The sequence below is a fragment of the Macaca fascicularis genome, chromosome 7 (assembly GCF_037993035.2).
Source record: "Macaca fascicularis isolate 582-1 chromosome 7, T2T-MFA8v1.1".
Lineage (NCBI taxonomy): Eukaryota > Metazoa > Chordata > Mammalia > Primates > Cercopithecidae > Macaca > Macaca fascicularis.
In genome coordinates, this window is record NC_088381.1 from 50,186,480 (window position 1) to 50,200,010 (window position 13,531).

General features: G+C 39.8%; 1 protein-coding gene across 15 annotated transcripts in view; it reads left to right on the forward strand.

Moving 5' to 3' along the window:
• Nucleotides 1-13,531, forward strand: part of NEO1 (neogenin 1) — a 265,604-nt gene that overhangs the window by 228,480 nt on the left and 23,593 nt on the right. For 6 of the 15 annotated variants that reach the window (XM_045395695.2, XM_045395702.2, XM_045395705.2 and 3 more), the window contains exons 17-22: nucleotides 2,330-2,553; nucleotides 2,637-2,775; nucleotides 4,765-4,872; nucleotides 6,115-6,309; nucleotides 7,000-7,032; nucleotides 10,412-10,480. In XM_045395695.2, coding sequence (XP_045251630.2) covers nucleotides 2,330-2,553; nucleotides 2,637-2,775; nucleotides 4,765-4,872; nucleotides 6,115-6,309; nucleotides 7,000-7,032; nucleotides 10,412-10,480 — 768 coding nt within the window. The remainder of the gene's footprint in view (nucleotides 1-2,329; nucleotides 2,554-2,636; nucleotides 2,776-4,764; nucleotides 4,873-6,114; nucleotides 6,310-6,999; nucleotides 7,033-10,411; nucleotides 10,481-13,531) is intronic. The other 9 variants (XM_045395696.2, XM_073996275.1, XM_045395700.2 and 6 more) reach the window with 3 other exon arrangements.

The window sequence follows — 13,531 nt, forward strand, 5'->3', positions numbered from 1 at the left end:
TGAGGAAGGAGAATGGCGTGAACCCGGGAGGCGGAGCTTGCAGTGAGCCGAGATCATGCCACTGCACTCCAGCCTAGGCGACAGAGCGAGACTCTGTCTCAAAAAACAAAACAAACAAAAAAATACATCTCTAAAATAAAGTAATATACATGTCATGTAAATTTTTCTATAGATATATGTGACATCTAATTTAGATCTGAAAGAGAAAGTTTATTAAAGTAAATATGTTAGAGTTATAAATTTTTTAAAAGGCACTGGAAACCAAAGAATTCATTTTTGGAAATGTTCTTTTTCATTTATTTCCCCAAATTTTGATTCTGCCTTGTCCAGTGATGCCTGCTGGATACGTAGCATAATTGTACAGATTTGGTAACATTCTTAAGGAAGGCTTACCTTTCCTGAAGGAAGAGTACACTCTTGAGTTCCTTTTGCTTTATTTGGGTGTAAGCTATGTCACTGTACTGCCATTGGACCCATCACATCAGGGGGTCTAATAATCTCTGTCCTTTTTTTTAAGCTTCTATTTAAGACTACTATGTGTTTGGTAGTTCTGTTCTGTCTTCTATATGCTTACAGTTTATAATTTATTTTAGAAATAGCTTTAGTATTACAAAAAGGAGAAAAAAATTCAGTGAAAAATAATATTTAAATAAGTGGTCTGCTACTTTCTAAAATCAGGCTTTAATAATAAAAAACAAGTTTGAAATTACTTTCTTTTATGTGGCATCTAGATATGTTTTCTAAGGGTTGCTACATATAAGAAAAAAAATTTCTTCAGGAATTCTAATGACTTCTATACTCGAAGGTGCATTTTCTGTAACTAATTAGTATGTGTCCTGCCAAACTTTGAACAAAGCTCTTGGTTATATAATGTATGCTGCTCCTCTGTTATTTTTAGTCCTCATTGTGCAGGAAATACACAAATGGAGACTATTACTTTAGCTTAGCAGTTATTCATAAACAGGGTCTATGCCATTCCACATTTTGAGTAATAAGGGCTAGTCACCATGGCTATGTGAGAAACCCATTGTAAACTGTGAACTTAAATCAGTATGTGTATACTTAGAAAACCTAAGCATGAATTGGGAAAGCCCATATGGACTCTGCTGTATTGCCCTGGGTGCGTGGTGCGTGGTGCTTTTGTGCTCATTCTGGCCTCAGAGAAGGTGTCTGTTGTATATGGCACAGGACAGTTCCATGAGGGTAGACTTTCCATCGAATAAGTACTGTATAGTACTCTGATTTCTAAAGTTTGTGAAGTTTGTTACTTGGAACTGTGATAACCATGGCATTTCCCTTAACTGATGGGGATTCATCCCTGGGTTGTTCTCTGACTATGGAAGAAACTATATTAGATAATCCAGCATGGTGTCAGCTATGTCACTGTACTGTCTTTAGACCCAGGACATCAGGAGGTCTGAACTTGACCCTTTGTGGATATCAGATACCCTCAATACCCATGGCTGATATTCAAGACTCAGGTTTTGAGAGTTGGACCCTTACATGAATAGTGATATGCACAGATAACTCTTGTCCCAAAAATTCAGCCACATTCACTGAAATCTCAAACCATGAGCTTTGTATTGCTTGTTTAGAAATTGTACCCCTGATTTTAAAAGCAGTTTTTGTCTTCGTGAGCCTTTTTGGTTTTGGGGGGGTTTGTTTGTTTGTTTGTTTGTTTGTTTGTTTTTTGAGACAGAGTCTTGCTCTGTCACCCAGAATGGAGTACAGTGACACAATCTCAGCTCACTGCAACCTCCCCACCTCCCAGATTCAAGCGATTCTTGTGCCTCAGCCTCCCGAGTAGCTGGGACTCCAGGCACCCACCACCATGCCCGGCTAATTTTTGTATTTTTAATAGAGACAGGGTTTTACCATGTTGGCTAGGCTGGTCTTGAACTTCGGACCTCAGGTGATCTGCCCGCCTCAGCCTCCCAAAGTGCTGGGATTACAGGCATGAGCTGCCACATCTAGCCTCATGAGCCTTTTTGAACAGGAGGTAGAATTTTCAAGTTATTTTAAGAAAATTCAAGCATGAATACATTAATATAATCACTGGATTATAACATTTTAATATGCCTATAGAATGCAGTAGAGAATATAGTTTATTACTGCTTCTCTTAACATTTTTCTGTAATTTTTTTCCTGAAAGAACACAAGTGGAAATAATCTTTTAAATGAATGGTGGTTATCTATTAACTCCGAATTTTCTTTCTTTTTTCTCCATTTCTCACCTTTTCATTCCATTATATTACCCTGCATTTCCCTTTTATTTTATTTTTGTTTACATTAAAATGCCACTTCCCTTTTTAAATTATTTTCTGCTCAGACACTTCTGAAGTTGATTTATTTGTTATTAATGCTCCATACACTCCAGTGCCAGATCCCACTCCCATGATGCCACCAGTGGGAGTTCAGGCTTCCATTCTGAGTCATGACACCATAAGGATTACGTGGGCAGACAACTCACTGCCCAAGCACCAGAAGATTACAGACTCCCGATACTACACCGTCCGATGGAAAACCAACATCCCAGCAAACACCAAGTACAAGGTACTGACACATTTGCCTTGGCCAAAAAAAGCTAATCATTGATGTTTTCTAATTTTAAAGTTCTCAATTCATGTTTTTTTCAGAATGCAAATGCAACCACTTTGAGTTATTTGGTGACTGGTTTAAAACCGAATACACTCTATGAATTCTCTGTGATGGTGACCAAAGGTCGAAGATCAAGCACATGGAGTATGACAGCACATGGGACCACCTTTGAATTAGGTATGTTGTCGGAAGCCATGTCACATGGCTGCTTTTACTTCCCAAGGAAAGAATTGAGTGCATGAATTGACATATTTACAAAACACGGTGACCAACTACATTTGGAATTCAGTGTTTGCTATTTCAGCTGATGAGTTATTTTTTTTTAATTACTGAGCAAGAACATTAGCAAATAACAGGATTCTACAGGGAAAACAGATAAATTACAAAGCACTGGGTAGATGTAAGGGATTATTGCCATTAATCCTGCTTTACTGGTAAACTGAGATAGATAAGATGAAGTGACCTGCCCTTGACCAAACAGTTCCAATGCCATGCTTGCTTGGAGCCTGAACACTTTGCTAGGTGACCCCAAAGCTGCCTCTGCAGTTTGCTTGCAAGCAAATTAGTGTCTTATAAAATCTTCCACTGTAATAATCCTGAAGGTCTTTGTAAGTGGAGACGAGAGAGAAAAGATGACTAAGCAAATTAAAGAGAGAACAGGCTATCTGGGTTTGAGAGTCTGTTTGGTTTTTGCTGACTTCTAGACATGCCTTTCTGCTACCCCCTGGGCTTTCCTAGTCTAGGGATATGCATAACCATTTCAAATATCCGTCTAGTTTGGCCTCCTATTTCTTTCTCTCCTATATAAATAACAAAAAAATAGAGTTATAAATCCACAAACTGGGCTTGGCCTCAGTGTCTTTTTGTCTTCTGCACAGTTCTTTGGACTTCGTACAGAGAAAAGGGTTGGATTTGAAGAGTTAGAAATACAGTGCATCAAAGTTTAAACAGACCTTGAGTTTGCTTTCTTTGCCAACCATTTTAAGAAAATGTTTTTACTTCACTCCCAACCCATTAGCTAACAACTGAGATTGTGTTTTCCCTTAGGATATTTGCATTTCACCAGGCTTCCTTACATTTTATACTAGGAGAATTCTAGTATTTTAGGAAGAGTTGAGTAAATTTAAGGATGTACTTACTTTGCTCATTTTCCTACTAGTATGTTAAAAGTTTTCAGCTATCACATGGAAACACAAGAAACATATTGTCCTGTTGTATAAACAAATGGCTTCATTTTAGAACTGTAACCTCAATAGTTGGCAGTATGTTTGCAGAATAAACTCATAATGAAAAATATCTGTAAATCATCTATTCTTTGAAGAAATAGGGCTTTTAAAAGTTATATTTGGGGCCGGGAGTGGTGGCTTGCACCTGTAATCCCAGTGCTGTGGGAGGCTGTGGCGGGCAGATCACCTGAGGCCAAGAGTTCGAGACCAGCCTGGCTAACATGGCGAAACCCCATCTCTACTAAAAATACAAAAATTAGCCGGATGTGGTGGTGCACACCTGTAATCCCAACTACTTGGTAGGCTGAGGCACAAGAATCACTGGAACCCAGGAGGTGAAGGTTGCAGTGAGCCAAGATTGTGCCTCTGCACTCCAGCCTGAATGACAGAGCAAGACTCCATCTCAAAAAAAAAAAAGTTATATTTGGTTTGGAGAGCCAACTATAAATGAGAGAGAAAACTGTTATACAATTTAAAATATTCTGACAAAATAATCCATTGTGACAGGGAAAAAGTCATCTTGAACAAATTACATAACTTCTCTAATTTTTTGGTGTCCTGATCCATAAAGCAGAGATAGTGATAACTGCTTGCTTTCAGATTTTCTACAAATATTAAGTGAGATACTATGTGTACGTTACCTGGTATACAGTAGGTACTTGGTACAGATGCCACTTGACTTCCCACCTAATTATCCTGTTTATCCCTGACTCCCAGCCAAGATGCCAATTCTGTATCTTCATAGTATGGTGTTTCCTCTTTGGTACTCTGCATATTCTTCTTTTTATTGCAACTTTTGATAGACTGATTTCTTTGAAGCCGGAAGCTTTATCTTTATTGCCTTGTGCCCTTTATTATGCCTTACAAGTGGAAAAGGTTGAAGAAATAGTGAACTAATTTGAAATGGACAGAAATTATTAAAAATATTGTTATTTTGTAGTTCCAACTTCTCCACCCAAGGATGTGACTGTTGTGAGTAAAGAGGGGAAACCTAAGACCATAATTGTGAATTGGCAGCCTCCCTCCGAAGCCAATGGCAAAATTACAGGTAAGATGCAATCCAGTGTGCATTTCTTTGTGCCCTCTTCCTGCCTGACAGGAGTATTCCAGGAGACTACAGTGTTGCTGGAAGAAGCAGGAGTCTGAAAGCTGGCTTGGTCATTTTATGGGAAGGTGTGAGTCACGATGGTCCTTGAAATTGGAGCAAGGTCGTGCTGGTTACCCATAGCGGCATAAAATGGGTCGCATGTTGGTGGTTCTGACTGCAGTTGGGGATGGGAGGCACAAGACAGCCTTTGGCTATAGTGGGACTTCGTAGACATTTATTTTCCTCAGGAAAGCTGTTCTTCTCTGTCTCTGCCTAGATGGACAGCTTCAGAATTATATACCCCCTCCCTGGTTCTATAGAGTAATACCCAATAAACAGAGATTCTGCTCTTATACCCTGAAGCCACCAAAAAAAAAAAAAAAATTAGATATTGAATTCCTTTTCCCCACCCCCCAAGACCTGCTACTTCAAGTACCTGTGCTCTTATAATTAGAGTTAAAAGTGTGAACTGGCCTAGGCCTTTGTAGGGACCTGGAATTTTTTCCTTGTACTTGCAGAGGAAAGCCTTCCACATTAGAGGGGACACTCTGCTTTCCTCAGCCTTATCAGGGAGGGAAGCCTGATGGGGTTCAGCTGCTTCTACTTCCTTTGGTGCCTCTGCCCCATGTAGGTGTGTGCTGAGGAACTGGGGTGTGCCCTAAAGTTCCTTTGTATGAATAGGTGGCCTAAGGAAATGGAAAGTGTTTCTTAGCACTGCCCTGCTTCTTGCTTTCAGTAGGAGTCTCTTTCTGTACACCCTGGTCTTTATGTCATTTTTTAGGTTTTGACTTTGCCTCTTTTGTGAAAGAATGAATCATGACTTGACTTGGATCACATTTTACTTTGTCTTTTAAAACCAGCAACAGCGCAGTGCCCTTTTGCTGTGGGTAAGATAGACTCATGGTTGTGACGCTTCCCTTCTCAATGTGGGGATTAAGTGCCACCTGGTGGAAGTATCAGGTGACAGTTCATTGTGACTCTGCCGAGGAGTTCCTAGGAGATCACATTGGTGAGAGCTAAAACAGCCTGTCAGGCAATTCCTGGTTTTCAAAACTGCATTATTTTAATTGTAGACCCTTGAGGGTTTACTATTCAAATATTATGCTATAATATGCATTTGATATAATAGGTGCTTATTGATTTACTGAATGCAAAAGGAAAAGCAGGAATGATATTTCTTTTCCCATTAACTCCTTTGGACAGGTTACATCATATATTACAGTACAGATGTGAATGCAGAGATACATGACTGGGTTATAGAGCCTGTTGTGGGAAACAGACTGACTCACCAGATACAAGAGTTAACTCTTGACACACCATACTACTTCAAAATCCAGGCACGGAACTCAAAGGGCATGGGACCCATGTCTGAAGCTGTCCAATTCAGAACACCTAAAGGTAATGCTCCCCAGGCTGAGGGTTTTGTTGTGTGTCTCTTTAGTGGGGCTATGCTGACACTATCACTTGAGCATATAGAGTCTGTGGATAACATATGAAGTCTTAATGATGAGCTTGTGAGCCATGGTATGAAGATTTATCCCAGAATGATTCCTCACCTACTCATTGACCACCAAATCAGTGTTCCCCGGGTTACCAGCCTAAACATATCATGTAAAAGAGGACATTGGCTCCAGGCTATTTGGGGCAGATGAATTGCAGTGATCTAAAAGTTTTTACCAATCAGATCAGATGTGATTCTTTTGGTTCCCATATAGAGAAATAATAGTGTGTTCTTGTGATGGATGGTTCAACTCATGCAGGCTGTTAACCTGAAAGACTTATTTGTGGACCTTATAGAGAAAAAGAGACTAAAAAGGGCCTTTTAAATAAAACCCTAGAGAAGAAAATGAAGATAAAAGCATTGAACCAAGTGAGCTTAGGCTAATAAAATTTAACTGGGGACTGAATCTAAGGAATTATGGAAGCCCTGTGTGAATTTAATTTCTGTTAGTACTAAAGTCAAGATTCAGTTTGTTTGGAAGTTTGTGGGGGTTTTAATTTTTTTCCTTTAAAAAGTTCTGCCTGTCCCATCTTCAAAGCTTGTGATCCTTGCTCTTGTTTTTTCTTCCCCTGTGCTTGGCCTGTTAGCGGACTCCTCTGATAAAATGCCTAATGATCAAGGTAAATGAGTAGATGGCCTCTCTTTTCTTTCCTTTCTTTTATGACCTATTATTAGCTTTTTTTTGTTTTTTGTTTTTTGTTTTTCCTGAAAAATCAGCACCATGTATTAAAAGCCACACATTTATTGGCCAAAGTAGAGTTGAGTCCATGTTCTGAAAAGCTGGGGAATTTGTGTAGAAGCTAACTAGGCAGGCAGAAGAAAACTGAGTCAATAAACTGGGTCCTGCAGCTGTAGGAGATTGGTCTTAAGTGTGGATGAGATCATCTTTTGTGCTAAGTTCTGTAACAACGATAGGCATTTGAGTCATAATTAGACCGATCATACCAATTGTTCATATTTGTAGCGTCTAGAATTTTATTAGTGTCTTTAAGTGGAAAGTTGTATCACATTCAGTGAATACCCTATTTTCCTCTTCCCACAAAGAACCCACAGATTTACCTCACTAAATGTTATGATTCTCTGTGATTAAATTACTGCTTTGTTTATTCTGTTACCATAAACTTAATTCAGAGCTCTTTTTTCATTTCTCCCCTTAAATATGTCTTATCATATTAAAAGAAGATCGAAACTATTTGAAATGAAAACTTAGGCCGGGTACGGTGGCTCATGCCTGTAATCCCAGCACTTTGGGAGGCCAAGGTGGGAGGATCATTTGAACCCAGGAGTTCAAGACTAGCCTGGGCAACAAAGTGAGACCCCCTCTCTACAAAAAATAGGAAAAAAAAAGTTAGCCGAGCATGGTGGTGTGCACTTATAGTCCCAGCTACTCCGGAGGCTGAGGTGGGAGGATTGTCTGAGCCTGGGAGGTAGAGGCTGCAGTGAGTCATGATCACACCACTGCACTAGGCAACAGAGTGAGACCCTGTCTCAAAAAAAGTAAATAAAATAATAGTAATAATTGAAATGCGGACTTAGGAAACAGGGGCCTCCATGTCACCATTCTTGAAACCATCTGTCAGTTGTCTTTCCACTGTAATCGCCATGGTGGAGGGATAACTATACTTTGTGATTTTTATCTTTAGGAAGTCAGCTAATGCTAGTATGTTTTCCATACTGAGAATGAACATTAAAAGTAAATTTAACGATTGCTCTATTGGTTTAAAAGTAGTTATTAGAAATGCAGGGTATTTGGATCTTGGCTAATGGCAAGGAAGAGTCAGAACTTGCAGTATTGAGTTTTCCAAAACACTTTGGAAACGTGTTTGCATTCAGTGAGTCTTTTGCTGTATGTTGGAGAAACTGCAAACATACTTTCTGTTGTGTGAAAGTGCAGGAATATAAAAATACCCATAATATATATATGCACAGAATATAAATGGGCTCATTGTTTTCTCACTTGACTCCATAGCCAGAGTGCCATTCTTAGCTGCATGACACCTCTGGTATTTAAAATTCTTTACTCATTGATGTTTTTGGTGCTTGGTTCATCCTTGGAATTTCTTGTTCATAGTTTACATTCAAGAGAAACAATGTTAGGAAATATAGGAATATAAACCATCCAGTTTGTTAGCAATGGTGTTCTTTGACAATTATGTACATAATACAATGCTCTGGATAGTTTGGCTTAAATGTAGCCTGTCTGTCAGCTAAGTACACTTAAACCTGAAGAGCCTTGCAGGTGCTAAGCCATCTCCACCAGCTAGACTTTGTCATAGTGAAAAGCATATGAGGAACAACTGGACTCTTAATATATGGTGTGTGTCATTTGGGAGAAATGATGGCATTAGAAGTAAGGAGATAAAGTAATATGTGTGGACAATGGAAAAAGGGCCAGGGACTGGGAGTAAATTCTAGAATATGCCCATAGCATAGAACAGTGTTACGCTTCCAGAAACTGAAAACCTACCAAAAGAACTCCTGTTAGCTTCTCTTGGTAGGTTTTCAGCTTCTGGAAGCGTGGCATTGTTTTAGTCACTCGATTTATTCTCTTAGATGAACTGCATACACAAACTTCAGATTTTAATTTTTTTCATTTCATCAAATACATTATATATATATATATGTGTGTGTGTGTGTGTGTATATATATCTCCTGATAATTTATAGAAGTATTTGACATTAGCTCTAATGTTTTACAGAAACACCTAGTTTATACATTTCTAGTAAGGCTTTATTTGTAGAAATAACTCTTCATTTATAAGTGTTTTTTGAAGCTTCATGCTCTCTGCCTCTGTAAAGGGAAGATTATACTCTTTCCTGAAGATTTTTTATGCTTGTAATAGGAGTAGTTAACATTTATGGAACATTTACTATGTGTCAGGCAGTATTAAAAATATTTTGTGGGATTAAATTTCCATTTAATCCTCACAACAGCTTTGTGAAGTGGATACCATTATTGTCCCTCTGTTACAATGAGAAAACTGAGGCCCAAAAAGAATAAACAACTTGCCCAAAGTCAAACAGTTGTATATGATGGAGGCAATATGCAAGTGCAGTCAGTCTATTAAACAATGTGCTGTATTAGCCTCTTAGTTAACTTCATAAAACAGCTTTTACTTTGCAATTCTTTCAGACCTCTTTTCAGAAGAAGTATGATATTGCTTTCTGGGTATAAACCTTAGAGCTTTATTGGAAAAAGGTCCTTGTATTTGCTTTTCTCAAGCAGCTTTTCCTATAAATGTGAAGAGCAAAATTCAAGACCAAGTATAAACATTTTAAAAAAAACTGATATTTGCACTTTCTGAGGCCTGCTTCTAGGGTGGTCCTATGCCTGAGGTCAGCAGCCTCACTTAGTATGTTCCCTGATGATGGATTAGGAGACAGTGTCTTTTTGAGCAACTAGGAGGAAGACTGTTTTTTTCACTCCTGAATGTAGGTGACTGAGCAGGAACTGAGAACCTGATTTGAACTTCCATTTACCTTCCTGCTCCTGCTTAGGGTAACTTTATATTCAGAAGGACAACTTTGTAATTTGAGAAAAGAATCTAAACAATACTAATACCTGCTAGGTATCCACATAGCCAGGTCCCTTGGAAGAGTATAGTTCTTTAATGTAGACATTGACCTAATTAGTCCCCTTGGTTCCTTTTCTAGGAGAAGCTACTTTTGCTGTAAGTCCTCTGAGCAGTCCTTTGGGAACTGTTTCCCAAGCTAAAGGAATAGCACCTGCTGTCCCAGCTTCTAAACAGCAGTGACAGTCAGCTCACAGCTGTGAGACAAGGGTGTCAGTCTTTCAGATGCCTCATTGCATAGAAAACTCTACCTTAGTTTGCTTTCCACACGTAGACTATAGATTCCCATGATTTATGTGCTACTTTATTTTCTCATGGACAGAATAGACTAAAAATTGTGTTTTTTGTTTAAAACACTCACTAGCTATGAAGTGGACTGTCACGCCAAATGTGTGGGGTCATTATTGACATGATTTCTTCTCCTTTAGCCTCAGGGTCTGGAGGGAAAGGAAGCCGGCTGCCAGACCTAGGATCCGACTACAAACCTCCAATGAGTGGTAAAGCCCTTCCCATGATGTTTTTTCCTTACTATGGACATGAAGCAGTTTTGCTTAAATTTTTGAAATGTCTTTTATAGCTTATGTATGGTGGGTTGTAGCATATTAACCTATTTTCTTTTACTACTAGATCTAAGTGTTTGCCAAATTACTCCAAGCCCATGCGTTGTAGGACCCATAAATAAAATTGTTTCCCCAGTTATCCAACTTAAGATTAATTCCTAAACAATTTGTTCTTCCTGTTGCCTACTGCCTCTAGAAAAGAGTTAGAATTTTGCTTTCAAAAATAAACCCTCTAGTAGGATTACCCACTATCCAAAACAAACCAAACAAATGCTTTTAGAATCATTGAGTTTTTGCAATACAACTACTTACTGCAATGTTTTTAGTTTAGTAATTCTAGAAAATTCTTCCACTCTCCTAGCCATCCTGAGAGCTGGTGTCTTCTAATTTGATGGTGACACCCCCATCTTTACAGAACTTCAACATGTATAAGCTGCTTTCACACATGAAGTCACAATTGATTCTTACAACACAGTGAAGCAGGGAGAACAGATACCATTATTCCCATTTAATACATTCAGAAACTGAATGGAGAAGTAATGTGCCTGAGGCCACCCGCTAATTATGGCAGTCCTAGGATCGAAACCCAGGGCTTCTCATTTCAGGTTGTGCTTTTCCCACTGTCGCATTCAACCTAAAAAAGCAGTGGGTCCTATACCAGATGTGGAAACCTACTAGGAATGACTCTTAGTGTCTCTTCACATATGGAAGAAAGAGACATATGAGAAAAACACCTGTCCTCTAATAACTTATATTCTAATTGTAGGAATACAATGATGTCTTAGTCTCCAGCTATCTACTTACATCAGAAGTGGAACTGCCCAGACTTTAATGAAATGAGCCTTAAAAGAACCAGACAAATGTATATCCTTCCAGAAATAATTATGTTCCAGGTTCCAGGACTCTGTTTATGAGTTTCTTCTTCTCCGTGCATATGTGGCATTTATATTGTGTCCACCGTGTAATTTTTAAGGCTGTGGGGAAAGTAATTACTCCTTTGTCTTTCTTTCATTTATGTATTCACTCATGCATGGCATGTTTTTTTTTGGTTTTTTTGGTTTTTGTTTTTTTTGAGATGGAGTCTTGCTCTGTTGCCTAGGCTGGAGTGCAGTGGCATGATCTCGGTTCACTGCAACCTCCGCCTCCTGGGTTCAAGTGATTCTCCTGCCTCAGCCTCCCGAGTAGCTGGGATTACAGGCACCCGCCACCATGCCCCGCTGATTTTTGTGTTTTTAGTAGAGATGGGTTTTCACCATGTTGGCCAGGCTAGTCTTGATCTCCTGATCTCAGGTGATCCACCCACCTCGGCCTCCCAAAGTGCTGAGATTATAGGCAGGAGCCACCACGCCCAGGGCCCGCATGCACATTTTTAAAGATGCAGGCTGTATGTGACAAGCTGTGGGAGCAAGAGGAGTGAGTAACAAACTACCTGATAAAGGGAAAGCTTCCAAGAAGAGGTGCCGTCTAACCCGGATCTTCAAGGATGCTAGAAGATTGCTAAATGTCAAGAAAGGGAATGAACATTCCAGGAAGCAGTATCAGCATGTGCAGAGGCATGGCAGTATGCTAATAAAACAGCCTGCTCTCCCCAGGAGTCACACTGCATAGAGACAGGGTGGAGATTGACTTGAAAGTGCAGGTTAGAATCAGCCTGTCAAAAACTCAAGTACCAGTGTTAAGAAATAAGAGCTTTATCCTACAAATAACATGTGAAATATCTGACGTGACTGGTACTCTATAACATCCATGTTTTATTGTCAACTATTACTACTCTGATAACAGTGAAGAATAAGTTGGGGGCTAAGAGTATAAAGTCAGGGAAGAGGGGTTAGGAAGCTGTTACAGGCCAGGCATGGTGGCATGCACCTGTAATCCCAGATGCTCAGGAGGCTGAGGCAGGAGAATCACTTGAACCCAGGAGGCGGAGGTTGCAGTGAGCTGAGGTTGTGGTTATGCCACTGCACTCCAGCCTGGGCGACAGAGTGAGATTCCGTCCCCCCCAAAAAAAAAGAAATAAATAAAAAAACAGTAGTCCAGATGAGGCATAAAGAAATGGCATATATATTGTCCCTGGTAGGACTGTTCTTTGGCAGCTCACTCTTGCTGTATCTTGGAAGAAAGCTTTTGTCCAGCTCACACGTTAGAGGTCAGATGTGATTAAATGAGAATTTGTCAGTTAAATGCAGGAAAGAAACACCTCCGCCTCTGCCTGCCTCCCATACTTCAGCTCCCCAGCCTCTAATTTGCAATGCCTGCCCTACCAAATACCCAACCCTGTAGTTCAGCACTGCTGTTAATGACAGTGTTATGGAAACCCTACTCTAATATGAACAGTATGGTCCATTTTAGTGGCCCCAGTACGATGGTCTTTCCCAAATATAAAAATGTTGTTTTATTGAAGGTCAGTATGTACAGTTTAAATTGTCTGTTTACCTTTTTCTCATAAATGAAAGATAAAAGTGATTGAGCCAAATGTAGAATAAGCTCTTAATCCCTTGTAAGTCAGCCCCAGATTTAGCACTGTACTTAGATATAGTCTATAAAATCAAAGAAGCAAAGTTGGAGGGTCAGTTAATCTGGCGTTGTGGAAGGGATTCCCACAATGAGTGTAAGTTTGGATTAGAACATAAATTTATAAGCCAGATTGTTAGGAGAACCACTTCAGGAGATTTATTTATTTTGTTTGTTTGTTTTTGTTTTCCACCTAGACAGTCTCACTCTGTCGCCCAGGCTGGAGTGCAGTGGTGTGATCTTGGCTTACTGTAAGCTCCGCCTCCCGGGTTCACACCATTCGCTCCCGAGTAGCTGGGACTACAGCGCCCGCCGCCGTACCTGGCTAATGTTTTGTGTTTTTTAGTAGAGACGGGGTTTCACCATGTTAGCCAAGATAGTCTCTCTCCTGACCTCGTGATCCACCCACCTCGGCCTCCCAAAGTGCTGAGATTACAGGCGTGAGCCACTGCGCCCAGCCAAGAGATTTTTTTTTTT